The sequence below is a fragment of the Crocodylus siamensis genome, chromosome 4 (genome assembly GCF_052110815.1).
Source record: "Crocodylus siamensis isolate JL-2025a chromosome 4, ASM5211081v1, whole genome shotgun sequence".
In the NCBI taxonomy this organism is placed as follows: Eukaryota; Metazoa; Chordata; order Crocodylia; family Crocodylidae; genus Crocodylus; species Crocodylus siamensis.
In genome coordinates, this window is record NC_143398.1 from 146540008 (window position 1) to 146567571 (window position 27564).

The 27564-nt window shown below is 45.1% G+C and overlaps 1 protein-coding gene across 1 annotated transcript; it reads left to right on the forward strand.

Annotated features, from left to right (window-relative positions):
* Window positions 1-205: 205 nt before the first annotated feature.
* DHX8 (DEAH-box helicase 8) lies at window positions 206-27564 on the forward strand. Its single transcript, XM_090044088.1, has 23 exons — window positions 206-375; window positions 2047-2132; window positions 2757-2829; window positions 3261-3346; window positions 5399-5508; window positions 6544-6861; window positions 7307-7451; window positions 8244-8447; window positions 9855-9942; window positions 10246-10343; window positions 10856-11003; window positions 11363-11544; window positions 11888-12082; window positions 12300-12485; window positions 13045-13255; window positions 13431-13612; window positions 14745-14885; window positions 20610-20765; window positions 21595-21732; window positions 22428-22556; window positions 24840-25036; window positions 25196-25375; window positions 25957-27564. Exons 1-23 carry the CDS (start codon window positions 264-266, stop codon window positions 26174-26176), a joined length of 3585 nt encoding a protein of 1194 aa, XP_089900214.1. The 5' UTR covers window positions 206-263; the 3' UTR covers window positions 26177-27564.

A 27564-nucleotide genomic window follows, 5' to 3' on the forward strand; every position in this document is an offset into this window, starting at 1 on the left:
GGGGGGGCGGGGCGGGTCGCCGGGCGCGCTCTGCCGGATGGCCGCCAGGGGGAGCTCCGAGCCGGCCGCAACCCGGGGCCAGGGCGTCTGCACCGCCCAGCCAGCCGGCCTCCGGCCACCTGGCGTCGCTGTGGCTTGGCGGTGGCTGTGGGAAGCGCAGCAGCGAAGGCCCCGGCACAGCAGGGGGCGCTCTGGCCCCGCCGCCCCCTCTCTGTGGCTCCCCGGGACCCGGAAGTGCGGGGCGGCGGGCCGGGCCGGCCGCCATGGGGGACCTGGTGGGCGCCGAGGAGCTCGCGAAGCTTGAGTACCTGTCGCTGGTGTCCAAGGTGTGCACGGAGCTGGACAACCACCTCGGCATCAACGACAAGGACCTGGGTGAGCGCCTCTGCCCCCTCCCCCCCGCCGGGCCGTCGTTTGCGGGCGCAGCTGGGCCGGCTCCGCGCCCCCCTTGCTGGGATCTGCTCCCCCCGCACGAGCTCCCCCCTCCCCCGGTGCCTGTACCTTGACAAGGGACCCCACTTCCCTAAGCCCTCGTCGGCCCTCTGCCCCTTTCCTGTCCCGTCGCCAGGCGCTCCCCTTCGTTTTCAAGCCCCTTTGCGGCTGGATCCTTTCCTCCCTGCTGCCCACGTGCTACTGCCAGGAAATCAGTTGTGATGATCAGGCAGCCCTCCCCACCCCCGGCCTCACTCCCTGCTCGGCACACTTCCAAGCGCTTCCACACTCTTCCTCGTGTTGCCCCTGTGTGCTGGAGAGGAGCTCTTTGTAAACGTGCACCAAAAGGTGCCTCCTTTGCTGTCAGGCCTAACACTGTGTTTATGTGGGTTAGGCAGGGGCTGTACCGTGATCGCTGCCTGTCATATTGGTCAGTAGCGTCTCACTGTTTTCTGGCATGCCTTCATCTCTGCCTGCTGTTTTTTGTCATGTATCTTTGACTGGACCTGAGTACAGCAGAGTCCTGCCCCAGGGTGGGGCTTCCCAGGCCCTGTTGCACTATAGATGCTCAACAGTAATTATTACTCTTGGTGCTCAAGTGCTTTCATTATTATTTTTGGTGCTCAAGCACTTTGTGCTACATTTTGGCCTTAAGTCTGACCCCCTGCTAAGTTTTCTCCCCGTAGAATAGAGGGTGATGTGGTCGGTACTTTCTATAGCCTGCATGTGACTAAAAGTAAAGTAAAAGTTGTAAGGTTGGGTAGTCTTCTCAGCTACCCAACTTTACTTTTACATGAGCTTTCATCTGTAGAAGTTGGAGTTGAGCACTTGTCACAGTCCTGTCGTCTGTGTTAGCGTGCAAGAAAACCACCACGAGTCCTGAAAATATCTTTGGGGTTTTAATGGAACCTGGTGAGAGCTCAGCTCAGTAGTGCTGCTTTGGCAAGTTTGCCAAGTCAGGTTTTTCTGCAAGTGATATATATATATATACTCATGTGAAGTAGTGCTGCTGCAGGTCCTGTCTTTTGGAAAGCATCTGCCATCTTTCCCTGCTGGAAGGATCATCATGGCCCTTGTAGGAAATCATTTCTTTGTTCCTAGTAGAGTGAATTCTCATAGCTCATACCTTCCTTCCTGGATTATTTGTGAACCCTTTTGTAATTGAAGAGCACCATCTCTAGGTTGCTTTGTCAGTGTGTCTCTGGAAACTAAGGAGAGTCTGTGCTGCACCTTTCCCCTCCCTGGTTTGATGTTATTTAGTGGCTGTACTTATGAGCTCTAGTCATGGCCTAGGATACCATTGTGTTCAGCCGTATACAGCACAGCAGAAAAAGATGGTCTTTGGCTCAAAGCGTTTACATGCTTACATAGAAAATGAGTTCTCTCTCACCTAGATGTGATTCCTCCAGGTCTGACTTCTCAAAATTAAGCCAGAGATGGTGGCAAAACAAAAAGCCTGCTCTGCTGAAGGCTGTGTTCCACCTTTCTGATGAATAGATGGGAGACTTCACTATTTTGGGTTGCCAAGTCAGCTATCTTTTATCACAATGGAACATGTTTGAATCTGCCTCCATTAATTTTGTTTAATTTACTCTACTACTTTTCCTTTCACAGCGGAATTTGTGATAAATCTGGCTGAGAAAAACACTACATTTGACGCATTCAAAGCTGTCCTTTTAAAGAATGGCGCCGAGTTCACAGTAAGTGAGATTTAGACCCTGTTGCGTGTCCTTTCTTTGTCCTGAGAATCCTTGTAAAAGCTAGTTTCTATTTAAAAAAAGTTACAAAGCTGAACCATTTATTGATTAACATGCAACTTTTTTTACTGAAAAGCAGTTTGTGTATCTTGGCTTGCAAACACTTCTATCCAGTACAGGTTGTATTATTAACAATACTTGATATGATTCATATGAAGCACACTGTAATCTTGAAGACTCATCTGGACTATTTGGTGTCTCACTGGTGAGCACATGGAGTGCAGGAAAATCAACTGGTGTGAAAACAAATATTTGTTTAAATGTTTCTGTGGTGTTCCAATATCATGCTGAAAGGGTAGTTAAAAAAACAGTGATATGCGGGACAGTAATTTAAATGGAATTTCATAACTGTTTTTACAATCGAGACTTTTTTGTGTTTCTGTACAAAAGAACTAAACTTTTTATGGTCTGCACGTAAATTCCTGGACTACCCAACTTTACTTCTACATGAGTTTTCATCTTTAGAAGTTGGAATTGGGCACTTGTCACTGTCTTATAGTCTGTGTTAGTTTGCAAGAATTCCATGACGAGTTCTGAAAATGTTTTTGGGGTTGTTGAATTTTTCAGGACTCTCTTGTTAGTAATTTGTTACGCCTCATACAGACGATGCGTCCCCCAGCCAAGCCATCTACAAGCAAAGGTAAGTGCCATCTAGCTGTTCTCGACAGAATAAAAAACCATTTAATTCTTTAATTATTTGTTGACTAATCTGGGTTTGACTGGGATAGCCTTCCTCATAGTCTTGTGGATGTGTTCCATATATGCTGTTTTTACAGCAGAAATTTGTGTGATTTGAGGTGTAAAGACAGAGTTTCTAGGCTACTGAGAAATTTCTTTTATTGAATGCAAGATTAAGAAAGTTATAATCTTTAATTAATTAGGCTGTCATTTTTGGGAGATTATGTAGTTATCTTTTAATGTAAATTTTACAAAATGTTCAGTAAAGTTAACATTTAGCACAAAACTGAAGTTTATCCTTTTTTCAGAAACGACAAAGAAAATTATTTTAGCCATGTAATAAAAATAAACTTCTAACAAATTTTATGTATGCTTCTTTTGTTCTTGATCCAGAGGCAATTATTAAACCCAAAACAGAAAAGGAGAAGATGAAGGAACTGTTCCCAGCTCTTTGCAGGCCAGATAATCCCAACATCAGAGTAAGGAAACAATTTTACACCTTAACAACCAATATGCAAAGCTGTGATATGTATTTTTTGCTCTTGCTCCCCCTGGGTTTTCAGTTGCCATATCAACATTAGTGTTTATATCCATTCCTCATGCACAGCATATTATGAGTCGTAAGAAGTGAAAACTAGAGGTGCATTGATACATTGGTTCGATATCGGATTGGCACCAATATAAAGAAGGTTGACCGCATCAGAAATCAGCTTTTTTTGCCTGATGTGGCCAATAATATGGCCAATAAAAGCCCTATGCATGTGCGTAGCTGCAGTGCAGCACATAGCTGGTGAGGAGCACAGCCCGACAGCTTGGATAGCTGTGTCTAGCTGGTAAGTCTATTGTGGTGGAAGGGGAGGGGGAAGGGAAAGGGTGTGTGTGGGGGGCGCAGATCGAGGGTCCTGTGGTGAGGGAGGGAATGGGGCCAGGGCAGTAGCAAACTCCTTCCAGCCAGGGTGGGGTGGGATGGGGCATGGGACAGAGCCACGGCTTGTCCAGAGGGGGGGTGGTCCCAACACTATTTGCATCCTGGGAGGTCACAGGGGGCGTGTACCTCCAGATCTGTGCAGGGCAAGGGCAGACTGCTGCTGTGGAGTGGGGTGGGCAGCGGTGCTGAGAGGGGTAGTTGGGGGTGCCGTGGTGAATTTTGCAGCCCACACTGCGCAGATCTGGGGGTGCGCCCTCTGCCTCCTTGTGCCCCCCAGGCAAGCTGTGGCTGTGTCCGATGCCCTGCGTCGGCCCCACTGCCTCCCTTACCGCAGGGGCCTTGATCTGCCCATACTCCATACCCCTTCCCTTCCACCACTACATACTTGCCAGTCGGACACTGCTCTTCAAGCTGCCAGGTTGCATATTGGAAATAGGATTGGTATTGGTCAATATGCCTTCTTAAAAATTGGCTATTGGTATCGACCCAAAAAATTTCTATTGGAGCACCTCTTGTGAAAACAAAATGGGCAGGAAGAAGATACTTGGTTTTGGATTATCAGATTTTTGTTGCTGGGGACTATTAACATAGCACTCAGTGCACATGTAACTTTGTGGTATGCCCACAAAAGCAATGCAACTACCCTGAGGAATTTACAGTTGAATTCAGACAATCTAATGTGCAGCATGATGCTTCATATGCTGATATCTGCGACAGCACTGATACTGCTATAGGACACTTTGGGCCAAATCCTAATCCATAGACTAGGTACTTAAATGTGAACTTGTTCCACTCTGTTCTAGTCCCTGAAAAACAAACAATATTCTTACATCATCTTAGCCTTAAGACCAAGTGACAGAAAGCAGGAGGGAGGACCCAGGTGCCTTTGGCATAACTTTTGTTGAGTACTTGAGCAGTGTAAAATGGGATCACACTTTGGCACCTATGACGGAACAGAAACAGAACCCTTTTCTTCAAAGTGGTCTTGAAATGGACACAGTACTTGGACCTTAGGATTGAAGAGCCCACCCAGGGAACAAGGTTGCATGAGGGAAGAAGCAAAACCAAAACAAGAAAAAGTTAAGGGAAATAGAAGAGAAGATGCAGGATGGTACAGGAAGTGTGGTGCAGGTCAGAGGAGGCAGGGAGGAAGGTGGTGCAGTGCAGGGAAGGCAGCGGGAATATGATGCATTGTTCATAGACTGATGTTAATTAGCCTGGGAACTCTTAATAAGCATTTGTTTACAGACAAGCTAGTTTGTCTAGTTTTTTGGATAAAAATCTGATTCACTCAGGATGTTAATAACTCACACATTTGGGTTCACTTGTTGGTGTTAAAAGTTATTCTGAAGAAGTTCTTAATCAAATCGTAGAGCAGGTGCAGCCCTATGGTCCAGAAGGGGTTCCCTTTGAGATTCTTGGCTTCATTATGCTTACCTATATATCATATTTTCTTTGTCACATTTTCTCTGAGCTGTTTTTCCCTCATGTTCCTCCTTAATGGAAGTAACAACAAGGGGATGGTTGTCTCATTGCAGAGATGAAAGCTCTTTTTACAGGTTTTCAGTCAGTTTACTTAAAAAGACGTTCCTTTTCTCTGCAGGCTATGCTGGATGAGGATGATGTGAAAGTGGCAGCTGATGCTCTTAAAGAACTTGAAGCTTTAATGCCTAATGCTGATGTACGGGAAAAACAAAGGAATAGTGACCACAGGTAAGTCTCCAAACCATTGCTGGATTGGTGCCTCCTGGGTCTGGGGGGTCACCCAGGGTCCCCCTGCAGCTGATTGCTGAGTGGGGGAGGCACAGGATGGGGGCTGTATGCTCGCCGGTGGGCCTGGAAGTGGACCAGAAGTATTTCCGGTCTATTTTCGGTTTCACCACTGAGCACGCAGGGACCGCTCCCCAACTCCTGTGGGATGCTCCATCCACCCCAGCTTCGCAGTGTTCATGAGCCACACCTGGTACCTTAAGGTATCTAGAAAAAACATTTAAAACTGTGTCTATGGCTGAATCACTGATTCTCTGAATCAGCATTGAATCTTCAGATTTGGATTTGGCCCTAATTGAAGCGGGGACAGTGATCCAAATCAACGAATTGAATCATTGTCCCTGATTCTGGCTGAATCCGAATCCAAATCGAATACGACCTGTTTCGCACATCTCCATATACTGCTGTTAACAAGGATGTTATCTCTGGAAACACAAATCCACAGCTTGAGAACTGAAACCAGGCATTAAGGATGCTTAACGGGAACTTCTAGACTGAGTCCCATTGAGTTAGAGTGCTTTTCTTTAATCTTTACTAATTGGTAGAGGAGCCTCCGGGAGCCCCGTAAGATTGGGCCCCTAATATAGTCCATAGCATGTTGTGACATATTTATAAAACTTTTCTAAAAATGTTACATGAATATATTGTCTCAAATAGTATATAATTATAAGTTATAATCCCTATTCCATGATGATTTCTTTGATCTTTAAGGTATCTTAAACCTGTATAAAGACAGTTTTAATTTATTTTAAAAGCATCTTAACAAAAAATAAAAAATGTATTTAAATAAAAAAAGACTTAAATAAAAAAACCCTGATTTTTTTTTTCTTTTTCTTTTTTTTCTTTTAAAAAATTATTGATTTTTTTTTTTTTTTACCCACCCTGTCCTTGGAACAGTGGCTTATTAGCAGGTGTTTTTTCAACATGGCCTGTCTTTGTATGGAAAATGAACATGGATTGTTAATTTTTGCTTGATAGGGCAAAGAGGAGGAGGAGAAGTCGCAGTCGCAGCAGGGATAGGGACAGGAAGCGGAGGCACCGATCACGTTCCAGGTCCCATTCTAGGACTCGGGATAAGAATAAGGGGAAATCTAGGTATCGCTCACGGAGCAGGAGCCCAAGTCCCAGCAGGGACCGTAAGGACCGAGAGGACTATTCTGTGAAGAGCAAAGATAGATGGAGAGACAAGCATGTGGATCGGCCTCCACCTGAAGAACCTTCCATTGGAGATATTTACAATGGCAAAGTCACGAGCATAATGCAGTTTGGGTGCTTTGTGCAGTTGGAAGGACTAAGGTATTGTCTGGCTTTCAGTACAAGTTGTTACTGTCTCTTGTATCATCATCCTTGCTCTAATAGCATCTGAGGAAGCAGGCTATCACCTACAAAAGCTTATTTCTCTCTGAACCAGTTAGTCTGTAGGCTGCCACCCTGCCCTGCCTTCTTGACTTCAGACTAACATGGCTAATTACCTACCTCTCTACCTTTCTTCTGTGCATTATAAACATTTTTAAAAAGTGCAACTTATCAGGCTCAACAAACTATGGCAGTGATGCACCCTGCATTTCACAGCTACTATTGGTTGTAAACAATGTTTGCCTTTCAAGGGGCAGTTTTCATGGCAAAATATTTTTTTTTTTTTGGTAAACATTTTAAGACATGCTGGAGTTAAATGATATGAAAGTCTGATTCAGTAATAATATGTAGTATTTTATATTTATTATCTTTTATGTGTCCGCAGGAAACGCTGGGAAGGCTTGGTCCATATTTCTGAGCTTCGCAGAGAGGGACGTGTTGCTAATGTTGCTGATGTTGTGAGCAAAGGGCAAAGAGTAAAGGTCAAAGTTTTGTCCTTTACTGGGTCCAAAACCAGTCTGAGTATGAAGGTATGCATAGAGTTTCACCTTTCTTCAAGAAAGATCAAAAGATAGGAAAGAGATATAGTATTTGAAATTTTGGTATTTCATATATTGCTGTAAACCAGGAGTGCCAATGATCTGGCCTTTGGGGCTGGAAATTTGGTGGTAGGGTGAGTGGCAGGAGTATTAATTGCTGAGACTCCCAGAGCCATGGCAATTAACACTGCTCCTCCAGTGTCTCTCTAGACTGTAGCCCATCTCCTACAGAGGGTCTATGGCTATTCCAGAAAATAAATCACTCTTCCCCTTCCCCTCTAACAACAAAAATAATGTTAAATTCAAAAGAACCATAACAGAAAGACCCTCCGTCCCTGCCTTGTCCCTTACTGAAGGGCAACACCAAAGGCTGCCCTTGAGCATGCCCACCTGGAGAGGTTTGCCAGCTATGTAGGTCCTGCAAGTTGGCTTGGTCCTTCTGCTTGGGTGGCCAAGATGGTGTCTGGGCTGGTCTCTCAGAGGGGATGTGGGAGGATGGGAGTGATGGCAGTAGTTCTTCAGCCCAGGCAGGCCTCCAGTTCTTTGAATGAGGAAGGCATTTTACTTTAAATTAATGGAAACTATGTACTCCTAACCACAAGCCATTGGCTGCCTTTTTTAGCTGCCAATTTGTAAAATAGCAGGTGGTGAAATACAGCCTCCCCCCTTGGAAATGAAGAAACACTTGTTTTTATGCCCCTGCTGTAGGAGAGAATGTCAGAGCAGGTGTTTAAGAAGTGGCAGACTCCTGATTAATAAATCTGTCATTTATATATGATATAGGATGTTGATCAAGATACTGGGGAAGACTTAAATCCAAACCGACGCAGAAACCTGGTTGGAGAGACCAATGAAGAGACTTCCATGAGGAACCCAGACAGACCCAGTCACCTCTCCTTGGTGAATGCCCCTGAAGTGGAAGATGATACCCTTGAAAGGAAGCGCCTCACCCGGATTTCAGACCCTGAAAAATGGGAAATCAAACAGGTACAATATGTTACCAATGTATTGTGGTGAAAGGATGTCTCCTAATGTTACTGCAGGGGAATTGCAGCTTATATCTAGTGTGTCTGGTTTTTTCCAGCAGTTCCTGTTCCTTTCATTGCAACCTTCTTTCTGTAAAACTTGGGACTTCCTGAGCTTTGCCTTTTAGATTTTAGATAGACTTGACCAGACCTCACCTTAGACAAAGTCTAAAACAAATCATTCTGTCAGTAATTAGAACCCTAGAAAAACTTTTGGTCAGGGACTAGATGACTAAGTGGATTATGGAGCCTTTTATTCTTTTGTCTCTGATTGGAGAGTGCTGTCACCATTCTAAATGTCCTCCTCAGCCTGTTACTTATCAGTTCAGCTGGCTTCACTAGCATTTTAGTATGGCCTTTCAGTCCAACTGTGTGATGATGCAGGATTGCTCCCTACTGCAGGGATTTTCAATCTTTTTGGGACAGCGTACTCCCAGCAGCCAGTCAAGAAGAAAGGAGTCCGCTGGCGGCCGGTTGTGGGGTGGGGAGGGAATTGATGGAAGTGGTGGTGGCCTCGGCTGCCAAGTACCCCCTGAAGCCTTTCCAAGTACCCCCAAGGGTACGTGTACCCCCAGTTGAAAACCTCTGCCCTACATTATGAGGGGTGATCAGAAAGTTCTAAGACTTAGCCTTTATTTTAAAAAATAGTGTACAAACAACATTTTTATGAGCTGTCCTCTTCAAAGTAATCTCCCCCAGATGATATGCACTTGTCTCAATGTTCCTGCCACTTTTGGAAGCAATGCTGGAAGTCTTCAACTGAGTTTTTTGAGTTCCGCTTTCACATTCTTATGGATGGTTGGAATGTCATCAAATCTCCTTCCTTTCAGCTTCATTTTGATTTTTGGGAACAGAAAAAAAATCACGTGGGGCAAGGCCAGATGAATACGGAGGGTGTGGTATCACGGGAATGTTTTTTTCAGCCCAAAATTCTGGAATGGAGACGGCAGTGCGTGAAGGAGTGTTGTCATGGTGCAGAAACCATCAACCATTTTCATAAAGCTCACAGCAGTTTCTTCTAACTTTATTCCTCAATCGAATCAAAACCTCTTTATAAAAGGCCTAATTGATTGTTTGACCGCTCGGTACAAATTCCTGATGAACAATACCCTGAACATCAAGTCTTAGAACTTTTTAATCAAACCACATATACTTGAACCTGTTATATTCAGACTAGTTTTAAATGTTTTTAGCAGAACTCTACAACCCCCTTAGATTTTTTTCTTGTTACTTCTATCTTCCCCTACTATCATAGTGACCTGGAACACCTTTAGTTTCATGAGAAGTGTGTACTCTTCAATGGGACAATTTACCTTTGAGTTATATTTGTGTCTGGGATCTAACCTTCAGTGATGCATTCCTCCCCCAGATGATTGCTGCTAACGTGCTCTCCAAAGAAGAGTTTCCTGATTTCGATGAGGAGACTGGGATTCTCCCTAAAGTTGATGATGAGGAAGGTAATGCTGTGCAGTAGTTTTTCTGGGAGTGTGATAAATCCTTGTGTTTCTGGATATATCATGTATGCATAAAGAGACTTCTGATGGAAGCAAACACAAGATTCATAACTAGCAATAGTTTTGATTGCTTGGACCTGGGAGTAGTGCTGGATAGCAGTGGGCTTTGGCCAGCCACACACTCCTGGCATCTGTGACACTTTTTACCCTTACCACAAGAAACATGGTCATTCTCTTGTTACTGAAATATCAGCTGCAGGAGGCTGTTTATCGTCTTGTTAAATCTGCATTGTTTGTGGGTTTTAGATGAGGACCTTGAGATTGAGCTGGTTGAGGAAGAGCCACCATTCTTGCGAGGACATACCAAACAAAGTATGGATATGAGTCCCATCAAAATAGTGAAGGTAAGACATAGGAATGCAAGGTTAATATGCAGCCAACATTTCACTGGAAAAGACTGAACCAGTTGGTACTATTCTGTCCCATTCTTTCTCTTGTTTTTTAAGGCTGGGGAGAGGATAGTGGGGAAACCATCCTTCCTGCCAACAATACAGCTAATCTTGTCCTTGATTAGAAGATAAGATCCTACTTTGTACTCATGACCATTGGCATCCTGAAATTTGGCTACTGGAAATATTCTGGAGCTTGCAAAATGCAGAAGAGTTAAAATCCCTTGAACTAACTGTGATACAACTAATCCCTTTCGCTACCTGAAGTAGATAGACTGGGCTCAAAGGAATCATTAAGACTCCAAGATTGGGCATGGCTTGAAACAGCAGTAGTAGGGTTGGAGTGTTGTTGTAGTTGTGATGGTCCAGGAAATATGTGAGAAGCCAGGCCTTTTGGTGATAACTTTTATTGGACCAACTATAGTTCAGAGAAATATCACACACGCCTTCATGTTCTTATTCTTCAGAATCCTGATGGCTCCTTGTCCCAAGCTGCAATGATGCAGAGTGCATTAGCCAAAGAAAGGCGAGAACTTAAACAAGCCCAAAGGGAAGCAGAGATGGACTCTATCCCCATGGGACTCAACACTCACTGGGTGGATCCTCTTCCTGATGGTATACTCTGACTTGTATCTATTATGCTAATCATTGTGGTAGCTGAACTGTTCCAGAAAATAAGTGTCTTGTTAGAGATTACTCTTTGTGGCTCCTTCATGTAAAAGGCATTTTTCCTCTGGTGTCCAGCTTTCATGTTGCTCATGTGTATTATCAAATGATGTCCAGGTGGAAGTATGGTAAAAATACCGGCAGGACAAAAATTGAGATCAAGGTCCCAGAGTCTTCTCTGCTCCTTGTCTAAATGTGCAGTTTGTAGTGTGATCTGTAAACTGTCATTTTATCTTACGCCATTCATTACTAGTCTAGCTCTGTCATGTCAACTGTAACACAGTAATAAAATTCTCTTTCCTTTCTAGTGGATGGGAGACAAATAGCTGCCAACATGCGGGGTATTGGGATGATGCCCAATGATATCCCAGAGTGGAAGAAACATGCATTTGGTGGCAACAAAGCTTCGTATGGTAAAAAGACCCAACTTTCCATAATTGAGCAGAGGGAGAGCCTCCCAATCTTTAGACTTAAGGAGCAGCTAATTCAGGTAAGGCTCAGGCAGGAGGCTTTAATTAGAATGGATGAAACTTTGATACAAATGCCCCTGCCTTTGCTTGTTAATGAAATTTTAACTCAAAATTGTTATTTCACTATAAATATTAATGAAGTGACAGGTAAGGCTAAAATTGGAAGTAAGGTTGCAAGTGACAAATTCTTGTAGTGGTTTGCATTACCTGAATAAACAGGCAGGTTGCTGATGGCTTAGTCTTGATTTTACTTAACAAGTAATGCTTATGGCTTGGGTCAGCATGAGCCATGAACTCAGTCTAGTTTTATAGATACTGTATTACCTAATCTTAACAAGCACTTACTAATGCTTTATGTTTTAGGCAGTTCATGACAACCAAATCCTGATTGTTATTGGAGAGACAGGCTCTGGGAAAACAACACAGATCACTCAGTACCTGGCTGAGGCAGGGTATACGACAAGAGGAAAAATTGGATGTACCCAGCCTCGCAGAGTGGCTGCGATGTCTGTTGCCAAGAGAGTGTCAGAAGAATTCGGTTGCTGTTTGGGACAAGAGGTAAATTTTGGTCTGGAGGGTGTAGAAAGCAGCAACTCTCAGCAATAGGGTAACAAACTGTCCTCTGGGATATGCTGGGAACCGAGGGGCTGGCATGACCATCTAGTTTGAGATTAGCAGTTCTGACAGCTTTGTTTGACTCTGATTTATATAGCTTAGCATAAGGGGAAGAGAAATTGTGATTCACTGAAATCCAATGTTATTCTTTTTTTCATAGGTTGGCTACACAATTCGATTTGAAGACTGCACCAGCCCTGAGACAGTCATCAAGTACATGACAGATGGTATGTTACTGCGGGAATGTCTCATTGATCCTGACCTAACCCAGTATGCCATCATCATGCTGGATGAGGCCCATGAGAGGACTATACACACTGATGTGCTTTTTGGGCTGCTGAAAAAGGTAATGAAACCTTTTGACCCCTTCCATATGCGAGCTTCCTGTATTCTGTGCAGTTATAACTGGAAAAGGATTAATGGGGGAAGGAAGAGACACTTATACCGAACCTATCATATTGCTTTAAAAGGATCTTTATTAAGATGGGGTTAACCTTCTATAAGAGTAGCTCATCTACTCTTAAGTCTAACTGTAAGTGAAATGGAGTACTCGTAACAGAAGAGACAAAGCTCAGGAATTCAGGACATTTTATGGGGATAAATAAGGAAGGAACTCTCTTAAAATATGGAGAAGGGAGGGAGTTGTCCTGGTTAGGAAGTTAGAGGTTTTAAATGTGACTTTAATTTTTAAATAGTATGAGGTGCTGGACACTTTCTTGTGGTACTTATGGACTCATGGGACCCTTCCCTGCCTGTAAATGTGTCCAAGAATTAGTCAACCCTCTGAAATGACTGAAGTCTCTTGTTATCTGAAGCAATCTAATTGAGTAAAGGAATTTCTCTAAACTCTTACCATAGCGTATGTTACTATTAATCTGACCTGGGACCTTTTTCTCCTGCTACAGACAGTGCAGAAGCGGCAAGATATGAAACTTATTGTGACGTCAGCAACGTTAGATGCTGTGAAATTCTCTCAGTATTTCTATGAAGCTCCAATCTTCACGATTCCTGGCAGAACATATCCAGTGGAAATTCTGTACACAAAAGAACCAGAGACAGATTATCTGGATGCCAGTCTGATCACAGTCATGCAGATCCATTTAACAGAGCCTCCAGGTGAGTGGGATAAAACCTCAGGAATGGTTTGAACCTGTATCATGTGGTGATATGGCTTTACAAAGAGAACATTTAAGGAAGAGGCTTTTCTCCATGGGAGAAATGAGAGGAAAGGAGGCAGAGGGAGGCTGTGTAGAGCAGGATTAATTTTCATGTTTGTGGTTCTCTTGTTTAGGTGACATCCTGGTGTTCCTAACTGGTCAGGAAGAGATTGACACTGCATGTGAGATCCTCTATGAGAGAATGAAGTCACTAGGACCTGATGTGCCAGAGTTAATTATCCTGCCAGTATATTCAGCTTTACCCAGTGAGATGCAAACCAGAATCTTTGACCCAGCTCCTCCAGGCAGTCGGAAGGTAATTCCAGCCAAAGCATATTTCTACCAAGTGGGACCAGTGGGGAATGGGAGAAACCCTGCTCCCCCGAGCACTACCAGGATTAACTAGGAATAACGGCCATAAGTTGACTGAGAGTAGATTCAAGCTGGACATCAGGAAGCGCTACTTCACTGTCAGGGCGGCTAGGATCTGGAACCAACTTCCAAGGGAAGTGGTGCTTGCTTCTACCCCTGGGGTCTTCAAAAGGAGGCTAGATAATCACCTTGCCGGGGTCGTTTGACCCCAGCATTCTTTCCTGCCCATGGCAGGGGATCGGACTTGATGATCTGCTTAGGTCCCTTCTGATCCTATCAACTACGAAACTGTTTTTACCCAATAGTGCAGTATTACCTTGTTGATTGCATTAAGAATCATTTGTGTCATGAGGTGGAGAGGTAGGTAATTTCAGACTGCTGTGTAGCTTTGGAGCAGTGGCTCTTACCTTGCTTAAAACACAGCACTTTTTTGCTGTGTTCTTTGCACAAAGTTTTTGGCTTTTGAATATTGTTCTGTTATATTTTAACTGTTCACTCGGCATCCCAAATGCTTTCACGCAGATCAGTGTTATAAATAACATTGGTATAGCAGAACATTTTTTCTTAATACTACCATTGAATGACCAAAGAAAGGCTTAAATTTCTGTTGGGTGCATTTAAAAGCACCTCTCAGAGGATGACAGGAGGACATCCCTTGAAACGCATTCTGGGATGAGTTCTGGATTTATACAAGTGATGTTGTAGTGTCTGGCAAAAAAAAAAATCTTCCAGAACACATGAAAATCTGTAACAAAAAGCCTTTCTTTGTTTCTATCAGTGAGTTCCAAATTGTTGACTTCACTACTCTAAATCTAAAAGAAAAATAAGTTGCAGATATTTAAAGTTTGGGTATCTGGAGAAACCTGCTCCATGCGTACTGGCGGAAGATGGCACCTTTGACAAGTGACAGACGAAAGTTTTAATAATAACATTTTTTTATTGCAACAGCTGTATCTTCAATAATGTGATTATATCACATAAAAGGGTTTGTTCAGACTGAGTAGCACTAATTTGACGTGGTCCTGTTTGCTTGCCCTCTAAACACTAATATTGGGTTGTACTCCTCTTGCCTGCAGGTTGTCATTGCTACCAACATTGCTGAGACCTCTCTGACTATTGATGGAATCTATTATGTGGTGGATCCTGGGTTTGTGAAACAGAAAGTTTATAATTCGAAGACTGGGATTGATCAGCTGGTTGTTACACCAATTTCCCAGGTACGCTTCATATGCTTTTCATAGAAAAGTAGGGCCGGAAGGGACTTCAGGAAATCAAATCTAGTCCAACTCCCAGCTCAAGGCAGGATCATCCCTTTCTAAACCATAAGTGTCTCTAGCCTATTTCAGACAAAACTGCATGAAAAATCCTTCTCTTACTATCAGGCCCAATACCATGAAAAATCCTTCTCGCATTATCAGGCCCAATACCATGAAAAATCAAGAACACCTTAACTTGGCACAGGTAAAGCAGGGGGACAAGGGCTACTGCAAGGACAGGAAGCACAGGTTTACCTAGATTTACACGAATTCGCTCTTAGGCGATGACCCTTTTTATACCAGAAATTCATTATATGTGAGGTAAATTTGCTGTTATGTGATTGGCATAGGCACGCTTCTCCTCTCCCCCAAGAGTTTGTGAGGGGAGAGGAAAGGGCCATGGGACCAGGGCCCCACTCACCGCAGCCTCTGCTGCAGCTGCTCTGGGAGTGGCTGATGCCAGTGGCTTGCAGCTGCTGGGCTGTGCCATGCCCCAAACCCCCTGGGGCACTGTACCCTGAACTCTCCATTGTGGCATAGCCCAGTGGCTGCAAGCAGGTGGTCTCCACTGCTCCCAGAGCTGCAGCAGGTTGAGAGCAGGCTGGGGCCAGTAATGGCACCAGGCTCTTCCCAGCACTCAGGGTAGGCTGAGGCAATGGGGTAGCAGCAGCCCCCCTCCCAAAATTCACTGTAGCCCCCCACAACCTGCCCTCCCGGCACTGCTTCTGAGTGCTGGGAAGAACCTGGTGCCGCTGCTGGCCCCAGCCTGCTTTTGTCCCACTGCAAGCTGCTGCCCGCCCCTGCTGCAGCCCTGGGAGTGGCAGACACCACCTGCTTGCAGCTGTTGAGCTACACTGTGCCCTGAACCCCCTGGCACGGTGAAGCCCAGTGGCTGCAGGCAGCTGGCGGTGGCTGTTCCCAGGGCTACTGCAGCAGGGGCTGCCGTGAGTGGGGAGAAGTGGGGTCAGTGGGGGCTGCTGTCCACCCCAAGCGGTGCAAAGAGCTCAGTGCCACTCCTGCTGCAGCCCCAGGAGCAACAGATGCCTCCTGCTTGCAGTGACTGTGTTGTGCCGTGTCCCTCTCCCCACCCCTTCCCTAGCCCCAGCCTCCCTTCTTCCCTTGCCGCTGTGGAAATGCATCCCTGTTTCATTGTAAACTGGGTTTGCTTTATATGAATTTGATTTATGCGCTGTTCCCTGGAGGGGAAAACATTTCTTCCCAGCCCCTTGTGACAACCCACAAAGCCCAGAAGCATGAGAGAAAACAACCTCTATTCTGCAACCCGTGGACAGCAATCGTAACATCACATATCTGAACTAGAGAGCCAGAATCCCCCTTCCTGTCCCTCCATCCCCTCCATAAATGTGTTTAAGTTATTTAATCTTGTTTCATAACCAGGCTAGTTGTAGAACTCTGCTTCGTTGTTCTGCTGCTAATTTCCTCCCCAGTTTCCAATGAGAGTATATGGCGTGAGGGTGGGGGGGTCTCCTAGACTTCCTTCTGTTGCTCTTCCCAGCCTACAGCAGGCATTGATATTTCTAAATCATCTCTGATCAATACTTAATCCAGGTGTGGCCTGTCAAGTGCCAAGTAGAATGGTACTATCACCTCCTGTCTCATACTGTGTTCCTGTTAATGCAGCATAAAATTGCATTTGTTTTTTTGGTGACTACATTGTGCTAGAGCTTGCTAGCTTGTGTTGACTGCACTCTGCCACATCCCTCAGATCTTTTCAGCAGAGCTACTGCCTAGCCAGTCATTTCCTGTTCTGTATCTGTATATTTGTCCTTTATTCCTTACATGTACCATCTTAAGTTTGTTCTTAGTGAATTTTTATTTTGTTTTCTAGCACCTAGTTCTCCAGTCTATGAGGATACCTTTGAATTCTAATTGTGCCCTTCAAATTCCAGAGTCCAGAATGAGGGGGGGGGAGTTTGTTAGGGACTTTGCTTGAAAACTCTCTCTCACATTCCTTCACTGTAAGGTTGCTGAGCAGGAAGAGGTTTTCAGGGAAAAGAGAGCCCTTCAGACTCAAAGAACAGAAAAACAGACCATCTACAGAGGAGCTTGCTAGGAAAGGTTTTCTTGGAAAGAAGCAACAGATTAGAAGCCCCGGGGTGATGACTGGAGGATATCACACTCCCAGAGCCACGGCCACTTCCAGCTCCTCCTTTGCTTGCACCGGTGAGATGTCTGCCCAGGCAGGACCATACATCATTGAGACTTCCATCCACGTCCTGGTCTGGTGTTGTGCAGACTGTGGCTTGCAGGTTCCTTCCAGTGTTAGCCAGGTTGGAGAGTGCCTGTGATATGAGTGGTACCTTCTAGGTGGTGTCCTTCAGGGAACAGGCAAGAGAGCTACAGGAGGAGGTGGCAAGGCTCTGAAGCATCCTCTGCCATGAGGACTTCATTGATTCAGTGCTGGAGGTAACCTCTAGGACTTTGGAGGAAGGACTGCCTGAGGCGGTTCTAGGAAAAGAAGGGGGCATGGACTCCCAGGAAGGTGGAAACTGGAAGCATCTCTGGCAGCAAAAAGAAGTCATCATCCCCACCTGAAGTAGTTTGCCTGGGGAATAGATATGGAGCACCAACAACAGAGGAGGTGGAGAGCATTCCATTGGTGGAAGAGGCCAGGCCAGGAAACTCCAACGTGGGGAGGATCGAGACCACTGCCACAAAGAGGAAGCAGTGGTGGGGGTGGGGATGGTTGGAGACTTCCTTCTTCAGGGGATGGAGGGATCCATCTGCCAGCCTAACCTTTTGTCCCAGGAGGTCTGCTGCCTGCCTGGAGCCTGGATCCAAGATGTCACAGAAGGATTACCGAGACTCATCCGACCTTCTGACTACTACCCAATGCTGCTTATTCATGTGGGCACTAATGCTACTGCCAGGGGTGATCCTGAACAAACCATGATTGACTCCAGGTGCAAGGGTGAGAGGACAGGGACACAGGTGTCCTGGTCAAGAGGAAAGGCCCAGGCAGGAGGAAACGCACCTGCAGATCAATGCAGGTGGTTTTGCCAGCAGGGATGCGGCTTGTTTGACCAGGGGATGTTGTTCCAAGAAGAAAGACTGCCAGAAAGTGACATGATCCATCTGACAAAGAGAGGAAAGAGCATCTTTGCCAACAGGCTCTCTAACCTAATGAGGAGGGCTTTAAAGTAGGAGAGCTATAAGGGTGATGTCATGGTGGGTGTCCACTGTAGACCACCAGACCAGGAGGATGAGGTGGATGATGCTTTCTTCAGACAACTAGCAGAAGTTTCCATATCACAGGCCATGATTCTCATAGGGTACTTCAGTCACTCTGACGCCTGCTGGGAGGGCAGTATAGCAGCGCACATGCAATCTAGGAAGTTTTTGAAGAATGTTGTAGGGGTTGGAGAGACCAACGAGGGCCCATGCTCTTGACCTTCTGCTCACAAACAGGGAAGAATTGATGGGGGATGTAGAAGTGGATGGCAGCTTGGTCAGCAGTGACCACGAGATGACTGAGTTCAGGATTCTACCAAAAGGAAGAAAGGAGAGCAGCAGAGTATGGGTCTTGGACTTGAGAAAAGCAGACTTCGGCTCCTTCAGGAAACTGATGGGCAGGATCCCCTGGGAGGCCAGTTTGAGGGGGAAAGGCATCCAGGAAAGCTGATAGACCTTGATTTTAGCAAAAGGAGTCAAAACTCGTGGAAGAGGTAATATCTTTTAATAGATCAACTAGACATTTGCAAACAAATTCTTTTTTGTTTATTTACAAGCTTTCGGGCATGCTCACCATTCATCAGGCATAGGAGAGAGCAGAGACTGTAAAAGTTCTTCTAGGTAGAAATGAAATTTGTGTATTACAATCTCTGCTCTCCTTTGCCTGATGAAGGGTGACTGTGCCCGAAAGCTTGCAGATAAATAAAAGAATTGGTTTGCAAATATCTACTTGATCTAATAAAAGAGATCACCTCATCCACAAGTTTTGATTCCTTTTGCCCCTAGATCAATACAGCTACAACCTAGATACCTTGACTTCAGCAAGGCTTATGTTATGGTTTCCCACAGCATTCTTGCAAGCAAGCTAAGGAAGTATGAGTTGGATGAATGGACTGTAAGGTGGCAGTTTGGATTAATGGACTAGTCGACAGCCGTCATCAAGTGGAGTGGCCCAGGGTTGGGTCCTGGGGGCCGGTTTTGTTCAGTATCTTCTTTGGTGATCTAGAAGATGAGATGGAGTGCACCCTCAGGAAGTTCACAGATAACACTAAGCTAGGGGGAGTAGTAAATACACTGGAGGGTAGGGCTAGGATTCAGTGACCTAGACAAATTGGAAGATGGGGCTGAAAGAAATCTTATGAGGTTCAACAAGGGCAAGTGCAAAGTTCTGCACTTAGGACTGAAGAATCCCATGCCCTGCTATGGGTTTGGGACCATCTGGCTAAGCAGATGGTTACAGTGGATACGAATCAACAATGTGCGTTTGTTTCCAAGAAAGCTAACAGCATACTGGGCTGCATTAGTGGGAGCGTTGCCAGCTGATCTAGGGGAGTAATTATTTCCCTTTATTCCATGCTGGTGAGGCCATATCTAGAGTACTATGTCCAGTTTTGGGCCCCTGACTACAAAAAGGATGTGGACAAGTTGGAGAGAATCCAGTGGAGAACAATGCAAATGGTTAGGGGGCTGGGGCACATGACTTTTGAGGAGAGGCTGAGGGAACCGGGTTTATTTAGTCTGCAGAAGACAAGACTGAAGGAGGATTTGATAGGAGTCTTCAGCTACCTGAAGGGTGGTTCTGAAGAGGATGGAGCTAGACCAGTGGTCACCAACCAGTGGATCTTGATCCACTGGTAGATCTTGGAGCCTCTTGGAATTGATCTGAATCTGGGGTAGGGGGCTGAGTGCCTGTGTGCATGCATGTGTGTGCCCCAGCCCAGTAGGTCAGTCCATGGGAGGGAAGGGGCAGGGGCTAGATCGAGGCCCCTGTGGTGAGGGACAGTGCCACAGAGGCAGGAGCAGGGGTAAGTTGAGTGGGGTCCTGGCTGAGTGGGACTTAACCTGCTGTGGGGGGTGCAACCCCAGTTAATTTTCTCTCCATCTGCCCCCCCCCCCCGACTTACCTGCTGGTTGTGGGGGGCAGTGCCCAGTAGATCGTAGGTTGCTTTTAAATGCCGAAAGTGATCTACTTAAAAAGATTGGAGAGTACTGAGACTGTTCTCAGTGGTGGCAGATGACAGAACAAGGAGCAACAGTTTCAAGTTGCAGCAAGGGAAGTTTCAGTTGGATATTAGGAAAACTTTCTCACTAGAAGGGTGGTGAAGTACTGGAAAGGGTTACCTGGAGAGATGATGGAATCTTCATCCTCGGAGGTTTTTAAGGCCCAGCTTGGCAAAGCCCTGGCAACAGTGATGTAGTTAGGGATTCTCCTGCTTTGAATAGGGGGCTGGACTAGATGATCTCTTGATGTCCCTTCCAGCCCCAGTTTTCTATGATTCTTAAGTATTTGCAAACCCTTCCAGCTTTGTCATATACAAATTTAATTTAGAAGTTTGCCAATATCTCTGCATTCAGGTGAGTAGAACTGGAAATAAACAAGTTTTGTGCCTCCTCTACTTAATTTAGTAGATTCAGTCTCTGCTCTAGATAATGTTTACCTGTCCTTGCAACTCCTTCTTACTGAGCTATGTTGTTACCTCTTAAATCTCCCAGGCCCAAGCAAAGCAACGAGCAGGAAGAGCTGGGAGAACAGGGCCAGGAAAATGTTACAGACTTTACACAGAGCGTGCTTATCGAGATGAAATGTTGACCACCAATGTGCCTGAAATCCAGAGAACTAACTTGGCCAGTACAGTGCTCTCTCTTAAGGTAGCAGTTGTTGTCTTGTCATTTCACTGGTATAAAGTCAACCTGAACATAAAGCTTTTAGTAACTTAATCTCTGCTTTATGAGCCTTATTAAATATTGTTAATAAATTCACTCCCTTTTAGTATATGCAAGTGGATGGGAAGAAAGACTGTGCCATTGAGAAAGCTACAGCTTGCTCTGAGGTTCTTCCTCCTCAAGAAATCTAACTTAGACTCATACTGGATATAATAGATCTCAGGTTCCAAAACTTAAAAAATTAGAAAAACCTGATTTTTTGAAATTGTAGAAATGCAAGCTGCTAGAAGTCATAGCAGCATGGAGAAATATTTGAACTAGTAAACCAAGCCTTTTAATAAAATACAGTAGCATTTCTTAGGCACTGCTTTACAGCATTAACACAATCTCTGTTTGGGTATGTCTTATTCAAAGATATGTACCTTCTAGATCCCAGACATTTTGGAGCAGCAGAAAAGACCATATGGTCTGAGAGCTGCAGTTATCTCGGTGTCTGTCCAAGAGGCAAAAGTAATAGATGGCAAGCAGACAACTACCTGGTTGCCAAACCCATCTCCCTGGACTGGTACTGGATTGTTTGCTACTTATATTTACCAGAACTTTACCCTGAGGGATGGAATGACTAACTTGCCCATTGTGCCTGTGTAGTTACATTGGAGATAAAGGCAAGACTCTTGGGCAAGAGCTCCTCGGTTACCCCCTTTGACTTTGGTTTTGGCTCTTGAAACATGTTTTAACAGTCTTATATCTGTGTATACCAAACCTAGTTTCCTTTTTCTTCTCTTGTCCCTCTTAACCTCATGCTTTCTTTCAGGCTATGGGGATCAATGATCTGCTCTCCTTTGACTTCATGGATGCTCCCCCAATGGAAACCTTAATCACCGCCATGGAACAGCTGTATACCTTGGGAGCTCTGGACGATGAGGGACTACTCACTCGACTTGGACGCAGAGTATGTTAAATCTTAGGCCATCTTGGCTGGAACTGTCCATTGAGAGGCCTGGCCCTGTCACTTCTCAAATCTTTTTGTTTCTCCCTACCATGATCTGGTGATTTTGTAAGTGGGTCCATACCTGTATTTCTGTCTAGCAGTCAGTTTTTACTGTAAAGTAGTAATAAGTAATGTATCTTCTGCCTCCCAGGGGGCAGGTGCCCTTTTCTATTATAAATTAATTTAATTTTATCAGGATGTGTACTCGTGTCCTGACTGTGCATTTGGTACTGCACAGTCCCAATGGCACATGGTTATTTTTAGATGCAACATCACTGTAGCATTGAGCTACAGCGACATAGCATCGGTGTCACCGTTTGTGCTCACTGACTCTGTTGACATAGCAACAAATTACATTGCCATAGCTTGTCACTGTGATGCCATAACGTTTCATGTGGACATGCCTTCAGCTACTAGAAGTCTCCTGTAGGGTTTGGGGTATACTTGTGCTGGTGTATATGGCCAGGGCCATATACTCTGTGGGAAGTAAAGGGTATTGTCATGCTAGGGAAACACTGAAGGGCTAGTCTTTTCCCATTAAGCTTTAGTTAGAATCTCAGAAAATAGGCCAGACTTATCTCAATCTAAGACTGTGAGGCCTGTCTGAGCCTTTCTGTGTTGCCACTGAAGAGAGATTTTTTATTTTATTTCTGCAGATGGCAGAGTTTCCTTTGGAGCCAATGTTATGTAAGATGTTGATCATGTCTGTACATTTGGGCTGCAGTGAGGAAATGTTAACTATCGTCTCTATGCTGTCTGTACAGAATGTGTTCTACAGACCAAAGGTAAGGAATTCAGGTGTGTATTATGTGTAATGGCAAGGCCTGGGTGCATAGTAGGAAATAGTAGTCTAGTGGTCATACTTGTAGAATGCATCAGAGGAAATGGGAGGCACATATTCCCTCAAACAAGACCATAATTAAAGGGTTCATTGGGTCACGTAGTGTACAGACAGAAGTGTAGCTTCCTGCTGTAACTGAGGACACTGCAGGAAGTGTTCTGAGTTACGATGATCCCCAGGAACAGACAGAAGTTCACTGGTTTACCCTAGCAACACCCCCTTCTCCTTCCCAGTCTGCTCCCATTTTCAGACTGGGAAGGGGGAAAAGGAGCAGAGGGAGCTCGTTCTAGGGGTTCCCCAGCCAGCGCTGGATGAATTGGAGACTTCCCACCCCCAGACCGAACTCTGCTCCCTTCTGGCCCTCCCCGCCCCCCTCCCCCATTCTGAAACAGGTGACAGGCTGGGAGGCAGCACAGACAGAAGTTACAGAAGACACTGTTTTGAAACACCTTCATCTGACCCCTCATCCAGTGAGGGTTCAGATTTTCACCCAATCAGTTATTTTTTAAGCTGTCTGCTGCTGTGCATTTGTATTTGGTCATGGCTATAGATCGCTTTCTGTGGCCACATTGGGTAAAAATTGTTACTTCTGTCTGCGCCCATAATATACATCTGTTGGTTGTGTGTCCTAAACTGTGGATGTTAGCTGTCCTTCTTGTCCAGAAAAGTGAATTAGAGGCTTTGTGCCTTATTCTCTCCTTCCTTTTGATAAATTTAAACACAGTTTAAAGTTAGTCATTCTCTGTTTGCAGTTATTCTCAGAGTTCTGTCAGAGGAACCCTTTTCTTTCAGACAAACAGAAATGGTTTTAGTCATAAACCTTGGCTCTTCAGTGGGCTGTGCTTGTTATTAGGGATGCAGTGGTCCATTGGTCCATATTGTGTTGGCACCGATAAAAGGAAAATTGACATTATTGGTAATTGGCTTTTTTGGACTGATGTAGCCCATAAATGCCATGTGCAGGCACACAGCCACAGCATGGATGTAGCCAGGAGTGCAGCTGGTGCTGGTGCAGCGAGTGCTGCTACTGTCTGCCCTGAGTGGAGCCCTGGCCGCCCCGCGCCCCCCCAACCAGGAAGAGCCTGGCACTGCCCCTGGTCTCAAGTGGGCAGCTTGCCCTCGCCCTGCGCACAAATCTAGGGGGCACATGACCCTTATGCCTCCCCTGGGGGTGCATATAGTGGCAGGAACTGCCCTCCTTCCCCAGCCATTTGCACCCCTAGCATGAGCCGTGGCTCTGTCCTGCACTTTGCCCCTCCCCTCCCTGGCTGTGCAGTGCCTGTCCCTGCCATCCCAGCTCCACCCCCCCTCCATCGTGGGGGCCCTGATCTGCCCCCTACTACCATTCCCTCCCTCATGCCCCTTTCCCCCCAACAGACTTACTAGACTGATGCTACTCTCCAAGCTGCCGGGCTGCATATTGGCAGTCGGATCAGTATCAGCCGATATGGCTCATTAATAATCAGCTATTGGAATTGGCCCAAAAAATCTTTATTGGTGCATCCCCACTTGTAACAGATCTGCTGTACAGCAGACTTCTCTCTGTTTATTGCAGTGGCCCGTTGGCATTTAGTCTGGTGACTTTATATATTTTACCATATGCCAAGGCAAGATCCAGTGAGTCTGTTCTCAGGCAGGAGCAATGAGAATCTTCTCAAGTTTAATGCGTTGTTGCAAAACAGTAATGTCATACATGTCTGCTGCAACCGTGGTGGGAATGAGGGCTTAGCTGTTGAACTGTGGGGTTGAATTAGATCCTCAGTGCCTTGTTGCTCTATATTTTTCCCTTTATGGGCATGTCCCCATAAGCACACACATGCAGTTTGCGGTGCCACAAATTGCACACGCTGCACATTCACATGTTCACTATGCTGCTAATTAGCAGTGCAGTGGGCTTTTTTGACACTGGAAGATCCAGGTGTCAAAAAAAACCCCACGCCCTATCCTACCCGGGGCAATTTGCTGTGCGCCACAGCACACATACAGGGGCTTGGCAGGGAACAACTAGCAGTAGCATAAATATGTGCATGTTCCCCCTCTTGGGGGACGCGCCCTACGAATCAGGATGCTGTGCACTGACCCGAGCCTTGCACGATCCATTTCAGTAATAAGAAGGAACATGCAACATGAGTTTCTAAAGAAGAACCAGGGTTTCTCTATTGGCTGTATATAGTACTATCTCCGTAAGAGTTTTAGGTGTATGATAGAAGCATGTTTTGTGTATTAGGACAAACAAGCGCTTGCTGACCAGAAGAAAGCCAAGTTCCATCAGACAGAAGGCGACCATCTCACCCTGCTGGCTGTTTACAACTCTTGGAAGAATAATAAGTTTTCGAACCCTTGGTGCTATGAGAATTTTATCCAGGCTCGGTCTTTGCGGAGGGCGCAGGATATCCGTAAACAAATGCTGGGAATCATGGACAGGTGAGAAAATCCAGTAGAGAACAAGAACTGGTTCCCTCTTGGAATTCTTGTACCACTGCACCCAAGTGCAACTCAGAATTTTGGCATTTTTGTGTGCATCTTTTGTGCGCCAAACTGGGAAGGCCTCTAAATTCTTTCCTTTTGGTTCTTGCATGGCAGACACAAGCTGGATGTGGTATCCTGTGGAAAGGCCACAGTTCGAGTCCAGAAAGCGATCTGTAGTGGTTTCTTCCGAAATGCAGCAAAGAAGGATCCCCAGGAAGGCTACCGGACTCTCATTGACCAGCAGGTGGTCTATATTCACCCATCTAGTGCTCTCTTCAACCGACAGCCGGAATGGTAAGGAAAGCTGCGATATCTTATTCTGAGTTTCAGTGTGTATTTCAGAGCTAAAAAGTCCTTGGGCATGGATCATTCATAAAACAGACCAAAACATGGGCTTCTGATATCAAAGTTACAGAATGGAATGAGAACAGAGTGTGAAGGACAGGTTCTGATCCATCTTTGAAATAGGCATCTGGGCAGCTTTTGACAGGCTTGCAGGCAAATTGAATGCTATGATTATTGGGAAGGAAGGCAAAGACCAGAGTCCTGCCTTGCCATGCTTTCAGCTTTCCTACTGTAAATCTGCCCTGTAGCATAGAGTAGACAGTGGGGCTCCTTAATTGGAACCAAGCAGGTCTGTACTGCAGCAGAAGTAGAAGGGAGAAAAGGGCTTCTTTTTTTTTTTTTTTTTTTGCAGGGAATGGATCTTTTAGGTTGATGACTGTGTAGAGGAAGATGTTGAGTTCTAGGCTCAGGAAGACAGGGCTTGGACTAATTCCTTTGCCGGAGCTGATGAAATCTAAGGGACCCTCTTTCTGTTAGGAAGTATGTATTTCCTCTTCATCTAGCATAAGTGCTGCCTCCTCTCCCTACAGGGTGGTGTATCATGAACTGGTGCTGACCACAAAAGAGTATATGCGTGAAGTGACCACCATTGATCCACGCTGGCTGGTGGAATTTGCACCAGCTTTCTTCAAGGTCTCCGATCCCACTAAGCTGAGCAAACAGAAGAAGCAGCAGCGGCTGGAGCCCTTGTACAATCGTTATGAGGAGCCCAATGCATGGAGGATCTCACGTGCATTCAGGCGTCGATGAGCCTGCTTCTGGTACGGGCTGCTGTTGGCAGAGTCCTTGTGACACCTGAGATTCTGTCAGTGTTGCAAATCTCTTCAGGGCATATGCAGTTGAGCTCATAGCTAGGTCATGCTTTGTTTCATTTCCTTTTCACACTGCCAGTATTTTCACTGAGGACAAAAGCTCTAGATGTCACTGATTCATGCCATCAGCCCCTCAGATGGTACAGTTTCATGGGCCACTTCTGATCTCCTAGCTCACACCACCATATTGTAGCCACTTCAGAAGTAACTCTACAGAACTTCAATCTTCTCACTTCCAAGGATTTGAAAACTGAAGGCTCTCAAATCTGGGCACTAAGCATCAGAGCTTAGAAATGAGGCAATGGTCTGAAGAGCAGCTGTTCTCCTATGAGACTGGATGTTCAAATGCAGGAATTTCTTTGGTTTCTAGCTGCTCTGAAGAGGGATTGATATCAACCAATGCTCTTGTCACTGCTCTGCAAGTCTTTTTGGTAGGCTTTACCACTCATGCTCAGTCTCCTTAACTTGCACATTTTCTTGTTCATTGTAAGTGTTTGTTCCTTATTCAAATGAAAAACCACCCCAGCCATCTGTGAGGGGATATTTAGTATCTGTAGGTTTGCACAAATATTTCAGGCGGAAGAAATCCTTGGAAACCCAACCAAAGCATTTGTTGTAGTTGGGTGATGGTACAGGTCACACTGCGAGTCTTATCTTTCATCGCTGTCTCCTGTGCACTGAGGGCTAGTATATCAAATGATAATTAACCACATCTACTCTGCAGCACAGTTCAGTCTGTGAACCTAAATGGTTACAGATGTTACAGACAGACTTTTTCTATATAAAGTTTTGTGTGTTTTATTTCTTCAGACAATGTGAGGTGATGTCAGAACTGCTCTTTTTTTTATACATAGTACTTCCCTAAGGCGAAAAAGTGAATTTCAACAAAGACATGCTGGAATCAGTTTTTATTAAAATTGAATTGCAGAATGACTGTTCAACATGTGCTGTGTCATGTTGAAACTGTATATAAACTTGTTTTTCCTTTTTGTTGCAAACAGGTTCTTAGTCAGACCTGCCTTGTCAGAGCTAAAATGTGGTGACTTTGGCTCCATGTCTGTAAAGAGCCAAACTTTTAATAATTTTTCCCCAAGTTGGGGTATTTATTAAGATACTGTTGAAATGAATAGAGCAGGGGTGACTGATTTGATTTGTACTTAATTCTGATTCTCTAGGAAAACATTTGTTCCCTGAAGAATGGTTTCATTTTTAAAATCTGCTCATGTATACAAGGAGGGCAGTGAGGGCTGGTGTGTATATACTGTTTTTTAAAATATGTTGTGTCTGTGGCTTACAGGCTGTATAAATAAAATCACTAAAAATATA